At 41.4% G+C, this 10896-nt stretch overlaps 4 protein-coding genes across 4 annotated transcripts; 1 reads left to right on the top strand and 3 right to left on the bottom strand.

The window, feature by feature from the left end:
- Window positions 1-15: 15 nt before the first annotated feature.
- LOC6640261 (angiogenic factor with G patch and FHA domains 1) lies at window positions 16-6727 on the bottom strand. The gene is made up of 9 exons (XM_023181994.2): window positions 6362-6727; window positions 6199-6295; window positions 2144-2280; window positions 1859-1954; window positions 1182-1611; window positions 619-1101; window positions 434-557; window positions 267-372; window positions 16-189 (listed from the first exon to the last, which is right to left on the bottom strand). The coding sequence occupies exons 1-9, from the start codon at window positions 6599-6601 to the stop codon at window positions 25-27; spliced, it is 1878 nt and encodes a 625-aa protein (XP_023037762.1). The 5' UTR covers window positions 6602-6727; the 3' UTR covers window positions 16-24.
- Window positions 4477-6179, top strand: LOC6640618 (hexokinase type 2). The gene is made up of 2 exons (XM_023181995.2): window positions 4477-4534; window positions 4595-6179. Exon 2 carries the CDS (start codon window positions 4758-4760, stop codon window positions 6120-6122), a length of 1365 nt encoding a protein of 454 aa, XP_023037763.1. The 5' UTR covers window positions 4477-4534; window positions 4595-4757; the 3' UTR covers window positions 6123-6179.
- Window positions 6728-6837: 110 nt separating the features above from the next.
- On the bottom strand, window positions 6838-9464 carry LOC6640260 (mediator of RNA polymerase II transcription subunit 16). The gene has a single exon (XM_002063104.3). It carries the CDS (start codon window positions 9414-9416, stop codon window positions 6918-6920), a length of 2499 nt encoding a protein of 832 aa, XP_002063140.1. The 5' UTR covers window positions 9417-9464; the 3' UTR covers window positions 6838-6917.
- A 168-nt stretch (window positions 9465-9632) lies between these two features.
- LOC6640259 (hydroxysteroid dehydrogenase-like protein 2) lies at window positions 9633-10843 on the bottom strand. Its single transcript, XM_002063103.4, has 4 exons — window positions 10711-10843; window positions 10487-10650; window positions 10211-10424; window positions 9633-10150 (listed from the first exon to the last, which is right to left on the bottom strand). Exons 1-4 carry the CDS (start codon window positions 10722-10724, stop codon window positions 9682-9684), a joined length of 861 nt encoding a protein of 286 aa, XP_002063139.1. The 5' UTR covers window positions 10725-10843; the 3' UTR covers window positions 9633-9681.
- Window positions 10844-10896: the final 53 nt, after the last annotated feature.

Genomic DNA, 10896 nt, shown 5'->3' on the forward strand with positions numbered 1-10896 from the left:
CTATAAACTGAAATCTCTAATTGGCTAATCGCTGTCATCGAACATATCATTGGCTCTTTTATATCGTGCCTGGGTTATCTTTAGATTCGCCAGCTTGCGTTTATCCACCGGAGCGGAGCGTGCCATTGAAGTAGTAGTTGGTTCACTGTTGCCCAAGCCACTGGTACCCTCATTGCCCATCACATTGATCTAAAGGAAGAGAGAGAGAAAGGAAGAGTTGTTATTTGTGGTTTACTAATTTGTATTTCATTTAGAAGATTACTTACTGGAGCCAGCAATCCTGTACTGGCATTTGTTTTACCCAAGGTATCACCTTTCTGCCAACCCAATTTGCTTAACATTTTAAAACCTTTGTTCGAGCTGGCAATCTCACTGGAAAAATTAAGGTTAATAAATCAAAAAGTTGGCATGAAATTGCATTCAATCAACTCACGTATTCACACAGGCCACTTCGGTCTTCTCTTTGTCCGTGCTGCTGCCCACTTTGATGCGTCTTGTGGCGGCACGATCATTATAATTGGAATTCTGTTGGCCATTGCCGCTGGATTCAACGAATTCTAGAGAAGAGAAATCATGTTCATATACTCCTGATCAAGTTTTCTCTATAGGGATACGCACTTTCATTTTCAAGGCCATATTTCTTTTGCAGCTTCTTCAGTTGTTCCTTGTGTGAGAGGACAGTCATTGGGGCATTTGTTGCCGCCTCCGCTGGGCCTGGCGTCTCTATTAGCAAACCGGGTTCACATAAGCCACAAGTGCTGTTGCCCTCATGGACATGACACAACAGTTTGGTTTGACCTATGACAATGATACTGCCATGGACCAAATCCATTTGCTCACTGGACATTTTGGTGCCATTTAGTATGGTACCATTGCGCGAGCCCAGATCCCGACATTTATATATGCCCGGCTTGCTGTCATAATGGAATTTCAAATGGCACTTGCTCACATTCACATCTGGGATGATGACATCGTGGGCTCCTTCGCGTCCCAATGAGCCACCCTTGAAGGTAATCATATGAAGGCTGCCTACTTTAAGGGAATCCAAATTTGTCTCCTGAACAACAAGGCGTAACGAAGGCGGATATTTCTTGGCAATATCTGTATGCAAAAAGTTCATATATAAGAGAGGAAGAAATTTGAATAATTTGTGAGATAAAAACGCGAATTTCTGCCAGCACCTTGAAAACGTCCTCCTGCTTTGAATACTGGAACACCTGAGGTGGATTCGCTACTGCTGGCATCGCTATCACTACTCGAATCCGAACTAGAGCTACTGCTGCTACTCGACTCGGAGAGTTCGCCGTCTTCGGCATCAGCATCAGGATTACGTTTGCTTCTCTTCTTGGTCTTGTGTTGATGATGACGATGCTCTTTCTTATGTTTCTTGGACTTTTTACCGTCTTTCTTCTTGGACTTCTTTTTGGCCTTGCGCTTACTTTTGGCTGCACGTTCCTTAACCTTTTGTTTCTCGGCCCTGATTTGCTTTAATTTGGCTTTGTCCGTTATGACGCCACCAAATTCATCGAATTCCACTTCAATATCATCATCATCGTCGTCATTGTCGGCTTTCTGACCATTTGCAGCACCATTTCCATCAAGATTATTCTCCTGCAAACAATGGAAAGAAAAGAAATCCGCGTTTTTATCGCACATTCTTAAGCTCATCTCTTACCTAATGCATTTCTACGCATTCGGTCTATGCTTAGTTTGTCAAATTGCGCTAAAAGTCTACTATAAACGCATGGATCGAGGCGATTGCTCTGGGCGCCAGTGGGAAAGAAAGAATTGGTTTGTTTTTATAATTATTAATTGTTGTGTGCCATTTGGCGGGCAATCAATCCATATATAGACTCACCTGAACTTGAGCCTGCGAATGGAATTCATATGAATTTTTTGCGTGATCATAGCTATAATAGCAACCCGTATTCCCATCATAATATAGACCATATTCCTAGAAGACAGAGAGAGAGAGAGATTAAGTATTGCCATTCCGGGGGCATTTTGCCGTGCTGTGGGCTCGTTCCCCTTGAAGGCGGCGATAACCTTTTTGAATGTCACAATGCATTTACGATGGAACATTGCAAACACACACAACAAACGTCATAAAGATTACGTATGGAAGAATATAATAATTATTTACCGCATTATAGTAATAGCCAGTCTTGGGATCGTAGTACATGCCCGATGTCGGCTCATATACAAAATTGTTCAAATTCTCTGCATGTTTTGCTGCCTGACGCATTTCATCCACAAAACTAAATGCATCCGTTTCGGAAACTGAAAAAAACAACAAAAGTAAATCAAAACAAGAGCAAATGAACTTCGAATTCGAATTGAATGGGAAACCCATACTTATCTCTTACGCTCTTTAAAAGCACATGGGTCATAAAAATTACTATTATATATAGTACATTATATACACACATCATACATACGTATATATAAACAATATTTGTGCAATATATAACACAGACAGTGTTTAGAAGAGATTCTATCAACTGGGTTACATCAACAACACAGACTCCAAGCCCAAGAGTGCAGAGTTTTGACGCATTTTTCTTATACAAAGAAATATTATCATCTAGACGACATTTGCAGCAAATTTTTTAGACCCCAAGTAGAAGTAGAGGGCGTGATATATGATACTCACGTAGATACGTTCGTATATATACATAGATAGGAGAGCTAGTTAAAAACGATTTCTTCTAATCATAGACATTATCTCTTTATGGACAGCTGATGTTTTACGGGCAACCAAATTGGCACCATAAGCATTTTACGGAAATAAGCTCAAGAGTCTCTATAAATCTTATCTCTCTCTACAAGTCTATGCCGACAACGCGAAACCGGCACGCCCTTCAAACAGCCCCCAAATAGAATCTATAGTAAATGAAAGTGTTCAATTGGTAATAACTACATATCAGGAAGACGAAAAGGAAAAAAAGGAAGATAAATTGTATTACCTAAACGAAAGAATTCGCAAATGGAAGACCATATATATATATATATATAGACCAAATGGACGTAAATGCAACTAATTGTAGTTTATAAATTGGAGAGTTTGGGTTTTTAAAACAAGTATTATTACTATCATTATTCGATTTAGTAGATATGGGGCGATTACTTTATATTTTTAAACTCTGGACTCTTTTTTTTAAATAAATTATTAACAAATGCGATTTAGTTAGAAAAGGCTGCAAAGGCTCTCCGAAAAACATATTTTGAAGTACATAAGTCTTAGTCGATACAATTAAATTTTAAATGGATTAAAAAAGTGGGTAGAAAAGGATTATTAGATTAAGTTAGTAAGGTACATATTTACGATTTGAAATCTAATGTTATTACCCATAAAATCTTGTAGTAAATAACTATGTATGTCTATTGTAAATCTCTCAGTTGAACAGTTAATTACTTCGACTGTAAAAAACATGCATTACTAAATAGGGTAATAAATTGCATTAAGTAATAGTTATAAAATGGAAACGAAATTGGCAAAAATATGCACTTGTTTAAAAATATCAAAAGAGTTAAGGTAATTTTAGGTTGATAAAAGTTGGCCAAAAATGTGTTGAAGGTTTTTTTGTAATTAAAAAATTTAAGCATTATTTTTTCAGTTCAAAATTTATATTTAAAATTCATTCCAAATTTCAACTCAATATATTCAGAAAAAAAGCTTCAGATTTTAAAAATTCAACAAAAAAATGTCAAGATTTCAAGAAAGAGAAAACTAAAGCATGATAACAGACTCAAAAGAAATAACATAATATGGAAAATTATGTTTAAAAATTACTTCAATTTTTGTAAGCATAATTTTTTGAGTTTCGAGAGTTTTTAGAATGTGATAGATTTGGAATGTATAAAAGATCCCAAGGAAAAAAGAGAAAAAACAAGCTAATAGACTCAAAAAATTTATAAAATTTTAAAAAGTTGTGTTCTCAAGTTGCTTAAATGTTTTTTTTTTACCCAAGAATCCTTGTATAAAGTCTTTAAACATAAATCTATATTTAATTTACGCCAATTTAATTGACTTTTTGAGGCAATATACTCTAACCTTTTTTGAGATTTAGAAAATAGAATAATATAATAAGAAGAGAAGATGCCAAGAAAACAAAATCCCAAGCAAGATTACAGATTCAAAACCGAAATTTGATTAAATTTTTAAAAATGTTACGAATAGAAACCTTCAATCTTGGCCCCTCCCCCACCTTCGGTTTACTTTGGGTTGTCGGCTATGCCCTTGTTTAGGGTAGAGAGAGACATTAGATAGAGGTGTTTGTTGGCAAATCAGGAGCTATCATCAGCAATTGACAAATTCAAAAGGCAAGTGTGCGATTAGCATACATCGTTTCATTTGTGTTTTTGTTATTTTTCACTAGATTGCTTGTTTTTTAATTACTAATTTAGCTACGCAACAAAAAAATGAAAAACGCCAACAGCAGCAGCAGTAGCAGCATTAGTTGGATCTGGCCAGTTGGTTGTGTAGGTGAGGGAGAGATTGCACACTTTCTTAGTTGATTTCTATTAACTTTTCGTAAGTCAAGGCAGAAAATTGCAGTGCAAATTTTGTTGTAGTTTATATTTTTTTTTTTAGTTTCTTATCGCCAACACAATCGACTTGTACTGGCCGCTAGGTGAAGGTGGCGGCGCCTATTTAGATTTCAAATTAGTCGTTACTCATCGTTCGAGGCAGTCGGAATCAAAGATTAGCCCCCCAAATAAAACTAAAAAGCGGACACACAAACTACAATAAAAATATGCTGGACACCGAAGTACGGGAACTTATGCAATCCTTTGTGCTCAGCGATTATCAGGTGCAAGAGGTTTATAGTCGTTTCTATGCGGAAATTAGCAAAGGATTGAAACGCTCGACAAATGCCCAGGCGACAACGAAATGTTTTCCCACCTATGTTCAGGATTTGCCAACAGGTGATGAGATTGGCAAGTATTTGGCATTGGATTTGGGTGGCACCAATTTCCGTGTATTGCTCGTCTCGCTCAAGGGTCATCATGATGCTCGAGTGGAATTTCAGACATATGCTGTGCCCAAGGATTTAATGATTGGACCCGGAGTGGATCTTTTCGATCATATAGCCGAATGTCTGGCCAAATTTGTGGCCAAACATGATATGAAAAATGCCTATTTACCCTTGGGATTTACTTTCTCATTTCCCTGTGTGCAAAAGGGTCTAAAGGAGGCAGTGCTCTCGAGATGGACCAAGGGTTTCAAGTGTCCCGGAGTCGCTGGCGAGGATGTGGGTCGTTTGCTGCACGAGGCCATACAGAGGCGCGGCGATGTCGAAATCGCTGTGGTGGCCATACTCAACGATACGACTGGTACCCTTATGTCATGTGCTCATCGTAATGCCGACTGTAGAGTGGGAATCATTGTCGGAACGGGCTGCAATGCCTGCTATGTGGAGCATGTCGATCAAGTGGACCTACTCGATCATGAGTTCAAGCGTGAGAAGAAGCAAGTCATTGTCAATTGTGAATGGGGAGCATTTGGCGAAGGTGGACAGCTGGATTTCGTACGGACGGAATATGATGTCACGATTGATAACAAATCAATTAATCCCGCTCAACAGCTCTTCGAGAAAATGACTTCGGGCATGTATCTGGGTGAGCTGGTGCGTCTGGTTCTAATCCGAGGACTGCAGAAAAAGGCCATCTTCAAGCTAAACCCGAGGCGTGAGGAATTTGCCACCATTTTGGAGGAAAATGAGAATATTTTCGAGACTCGTCACATATCGGAAATCGAATCGGACACATTCCCAGAATTTGCCAATACAAGGAGGATTTGTAAGCAACTCTTTGGCCTGGAGAAGGCCAATGTGGAAGATTGCCAGAAGCTCAAATATGTATGCGAATGCGTGTCCAAGCGGGCAGCAACTTTGGTGGCCATTGGGGCCAGCGGCTTGGTCAACAAGACCTTCGATCGCAAAGTGGTTGTGGGCATGGATGGCTCTGTCTATAGATATCATCCCAAATTCGATGAGTACATACGCGAAACTATGCACAAATTGGTCAAACCGGACAAAACCTTTGATATCATGCTATCGGAGGACGGATCCGGACGTGGAGCAGCACTGGTTGCAGCCGTGGCCAGTAAAACCAAATAGTTGTATAGTTATTAGTCAATTCAATAAATTGTTTTCCCTTTTTCCCCACACACAATATTCGAACCTATCGACTCACGTTCTTTGGGGGTTTCATCCTGTGGTTCTTGGTCCTCTTGTGGTGGCTTTTCCTGCTCCTTAGCCTTGGCAGTTTTCATCTCAGACTCCTTGTTCAACTGCATGAAAGAAAAGGAGCTCAATTGAAATTTTGTTTTGTACTCGAATCTCTTGAAGAATCTCACAAAATATTTCAGCTTCTGCTTGTAGATGGCCAATTTGTTATCATATTTCCGTATGATCCCATGCAATTTCTCAATGTACATGTAAAGTGGCTTTTGCTCCAGAGCCTTAACATCCTCCATGGACTTTAGTTCTATGAAATCATGACTGGATGTGTCCACTGGGACTCCGTTGTTATCTTCCTCTGGAGCCGGCGCCGGTGGGGCTGATGCTTCCGCATCATTAGCTCCATCCGCAGACATTGTTATGGTTATGCGAGGTGTTTGGTATCACAGTTTAATCAGTTTTGAAAATAAACAAATTTCTGGAGAAACAAAATTCGGCGAAATGAATTTTTGTACTATAATTTTCCCCCTTATTCACGAATTGAACTGACTGACCAGGGCTACAGAAAATAGCCAAAATATGATTCGGAACTGGTTCCGCGCTGAGAGTCGAAAATTAGCTACTTTTCAAAATTTGAATTTACATTTGGCAATTAATTAAATATATCAAGTTTTTTGTCTTCTTTATTACATATAAACTTAAGAATACTGTAGATGGTAAGTGTGAACGGATTTAATTAATTTGCTTCCAGAAGCCTCCACAATGGCAATGCAGCCATTTGTTAAACCAGGCCTTCAGGGCGGATGTCTTGGCCACTTTGCTGGCGCTGTTGACAAAGACGAAACCACAACGGGCACAGCGTCTGATGGTGTTGGGATGGGAGCCCAACTGAAGGTTACTCACGCCATCTTTAATGGATCTGGCAAAGACAACTTCTTCCATTTCAATGTCCTGCAGGCTGGCCGGCTCCACCAGAGACGAGAACATCAACGGATGACTGGAAGCTCTCAAGGCAGCCAATCCCTGAGCACTCAACAGAGTGGTGGGTGTAAATTTAATATTTTGTGGAATTAATAACTGCTTGGATAACAGACTGCACTCATCCAGAAGCATATCATCCGGTTCGGCGGTGTTCTGGGCCAGGCGGGTCAGCAAGCGAAAGAGAACGGCCAGGACATCAATGTTATCCATGGTTTTGGTGTAGATGGGCAGGCATTCGGTTTTCAGTAATCCCCAGATGCGTATCATGACCAGAAGCTCTCTCAAACTTCCGATAGCTACAATATCTCGGCTGATATCATAACTGGGACGCTTTCCGGAGAGTTTACACTTCATCACTTCCTCGGGCAGGCGATGCAGCATATTGAGGGCCAGGTCGGTAACCCATTGAATAAGCTGCTGTAGACTCTGGAGCATCATGGGCTCCACCGTGAAATCCTTGGCATCGAGATTCAGCATTACGGTATCCACATCCGGTATAGATTCGGCCAATTTCATGGCCAAATTATCAGCTGGTCCTTTGTCTTGGCAGCCTAAATCGGAGGGACGCAACAGACTCTTGAATGTGGTCGATATGGCATGGAGTATGATAAGATTATTGAATTCCTGCTCCTGACCAGGTTGCTGGGTTTGTTGTTGCTGTTGCTGCTGCTGTTGCACCCGACACAAGTGACTCTTGAGGGCCAGGAAATTGGCATAGTAAAAGTGCCTCACATACGATGGTTGCCGGGTGAAATTGTCCGTGAGTTTCTCTACCAAACTATCCAAAAGATTGACACCAGCCGAATGATTCAGAAGGAGAACATCGCTGGCATCCAAGCCCGATATGATGCAATACTCCAGCAGAAGCAATAGGAAACCAGCTCCTCCCTGCTTCAGTAGAGGCGTCTGCATGGCATGCAGTTGAGCATGGCTATCGAAGATTAGGAGCATTTGGCTGGTTGGAGTGAGATCGCCACTGGTAAATTTCACTTCGCTGGAAGATTCCACAGGACGATCGAATTGCGTTAAACTGAGTTGCTTCAGTGTATTCGCCTCCAGGATATGCACCGTGCTATCCTGGAGTATGGCGTAGACTTGTGAACACTCCAGGGAGTTGGTTATGAGACGGCTAACACAGAGATCAGCGACACGGGCATTTAAATGTATCTTGGCCTTTTGTTCCCAACTCTCGGTGTGAACGAAATCATTCGGTTTACCTGGTCCTCCACCCTGTTGGAGCAAAGCATGGACTGTATGCTGGCGATGGGTCAATGACCATTGTTCAATCAGGCCACCTCCGTCCGGGCAATCGTAGACAATGAAGATTATCTCCTCTTGAGCTATACGCGCACGTTTCAGACTACGGATCTGCTTGCCTTCGAGAGGATTAAGGAAAATGCAGGCCTGCGATTCGGATTTCAGTGCCAGATGTTGTTCGAGGCCAAGATCACCGTCCAGGGAGAGAAGAATGTGATAGCATTGTACGAGCTGCTGTTGCCAGCCGCAAGTAAAGGCCACATGGAGTCCACCAGCTAGCCTGTGCTGCATGGTGCAGTGTTCTATGTAGCTTCTCGAGATGCCCAAGCTGTGGGTGATGAGGGGCAACTTTTCAGCCGGTGTTATCCCAAACGAACTGTCATTCCCTGCCTGAACGATGGGCAGAGTAAAGGCGGCTAGCAATCCAGACGATGTTAGCATGATGCCTCCTTCGCCAGCCACTCCACCAAAGCCACAAAGCGTGGGCCTCTGCTCCAATCGTTCAAACTTATCCGTATAATAAGTGTGATCTTTCTTTTGTGGATTAAATAGAAATTCCTTGGCATTGTGAAAGAATTTCGCCGCAATGATGTCCTCGCTGGGCAAAATGGCATAAAACTGCAATTGCCAAAGATTGATATTCTGATTGCGTGGCTGCCAAATCTCCAAGCGTCCGCCCATGAAGCCCAGCAGCAATTGCTCTCCATTGGGGCTCCATTCTAGCACAGAGATCAGGGACCTGGAGGAGCAAACTTTAAAGTGTTCCCATGGTGTGACTATGTCGCATACGTAGACATGGCTGTTGCCTGTGCTAGTTCCCGTTGTTGAGTCCTCGGAATCACCTAGTGCGGCGTCTGTGTTAGCTACACCCACACTTTGGAGAACGCTGAAAGCAACAATATTCCTGGGCGATACTGAGCACAGGACAACTTTGTGCGGGTACACGCTGTCCTTGCTGAATTCCTTGCTCTCAACTTTATATAAAATAGTCATTTTCACTTTGTTTTGCTTTGCTCGGCTTACATTTAGATATTTTTGTTTTTATTTTGAATTCGCTCTACTTATTTGAATTCGCTGATCGTTAATGAATTCGCCTTAATTTTCTAGCCGGCTTACAAAGGGTTGCCATATCGCAGTGTCACAGAATTAGCGGGAATTTGGAATATGAAATTGTATTTTTAAAAAACAAATAGAAACCATTTTATTTTAATAACAATTTTTACATTTGTGCCAAAGATTTGGGGGAAAAATATCAATCTTACAACTTAGCCACAGTTCTTTCATCATCCAAAAATATATCAATTACCAGTTTATCTATATTTTCTGGACGACAAGCGTATTTTGCGAAATCCTTTACACCCACATCAAGTAATACATCCTCGTCAACAAAGAAATGTCCTGTATAATCTCTTGAATCACGACAGAAAATTGCATAGGCAGCATCTGCCATAATTTCGGGTTTACGAGAGTACAGAGCTCCCTCTGATCCATGCAACATATCCACGGCAGCAGTATGAATGGTGGTTCGTGGCCAAAGACCATTGACTGCCACACCTTGATCCCGGAATTCCGCTGCCATGCCCAAAACACACATCGACATGCCATATTTAGCTATGGTATATGCCGTGTGATTGGCAAACCAATGAGGCTTCATATTCAATGGTGGCGAAAGGTTCAAAATGTGAGGATTATCGCTCTTGAGCAGATACGGCAAACACAACTTTGATCTATGGAGTTTGGAATGAGTTCGATTATCATATTCCATACACTTTACATTTAAAACTTACACCAAGAATGTTCCCCTTGTATTGATATTTTGCATCAAATCGTATCGTTTCATTTCCGTATCGAGTGTGGGAGTAATGGAAATGGCACTGGCATTATTTACCACAATGTCAATGCCTCCGAACTTGGCCACTGCTGCATCCACAGCCTGTTGCACTTGCTTCTCATCGCGCACATCTACAATGCATGCCAACGCTTTGCCCCCAGCACGTTCGACTATGGAATGCGTACAAAGATCAAAATCCAAGTCCAATCTACAGGTTTAAGGGTCAACTTACTTTCTTCGGCAGCCGTATAAATGGTTCCTGGCAATTTTGGATGTGGCTCTGCCGTTTTGGCTGCTATAACAACATTGGCTCCATCGCGAGCTGCCTTCAAAGCTATGGCCTTGCCAATACCACGGGATGCTCCCGTTATGAACAGAGTTTTGCCCTTTAGTTTGCTAATGATAATGGTAAAATCTTATCTTAATCTTGCTATTGGACCTAGAGACACTACTTACCCGGTGTTCTTCATGGTGGTAACTAAAAATAACCCGGTTTGAGCAGTTTAAGACCAGCGATTTTAACAGAAAAGCTTTGGCCTTATCGCAATCCTTATCTTTCCATAAAAAACCAAACCAAAACAATTCTCAGCTGTGACTCTGAGGTATCTTAGAGATGAGCTATGGTTCAAAACAGCCATCCTT

This window comes from Drosophila willistoni (genome assembly GCF_018902025.1).
Source record: "Drosophila willistoni isolate 14030-0811.24 chromosome 2L unlocalized genomic scaffold, UCI_dwil_1.1 Seg196, whole genome shotgun sequence".
Classification (NCBI taxonomy): domain Eukaryota; kingdom Metazoa; phylum Arthropoda; class Insecta; order Diptera; family Drosophilidae; genus Drosophila; species Drosophila willistoni.

Excerpts from the sequence above, each read along its gene's own strand:
- LOC6640261 (XM_023181994.2), bottom strand. The coding sequence starts at position 6,601 with ATGTCTGCGGATGGAGCTAATGATGCGGAAGCATCAGCCCCACCGGCG. Across the intron at positions 1,955-2,143 it reads CTGGCTATTACTATAATGCG|GAATATGGTCTATATTATGA; the intron begins GTAAATAATTAT and ends TCTGTCTTCTAG. Across the intron at positions 558-618 it reads ATATGGCCTTGAAAATGAAA|AATTCGTTGAATCCAGCGGC; the intron begins GTGCGTATCCCT and ends TCTCTTCTCTAG.
- LOC6640618 (XM_023181995.2), top strand. The coding sequence starts at position 4,758 with ATGCTGGACACCGAAGTACGGGAACTTATGCAATCCTTTGTGCTCAGC.
- LOC6640260 (XM_002063104.3), bottom strand. The coding sequence starts at position 9,416 with ATGACTATTTTATATAAAGTTGAGAGCAAGGAATTCAGCAAGGACAGC.
- LOC6640259 (XM_002063103.4), bottom strand. Across the intron at positions 10,425-10,486 it reads TTATACGGCTGCCGAAGAAA|TCGAACGTGCTGGGGGCAAA; the intron begins GTAAGTTGACCC and ends CGCATTCCATAG. Across the intron at positions 10,151-10,210 it reads ACAAGGGGAACATTCTTGGT|ATCAAAGTTGTGTTTGCCGT; the intron begins GTAAGTTTTAAA and ends CAAACTCCATAG.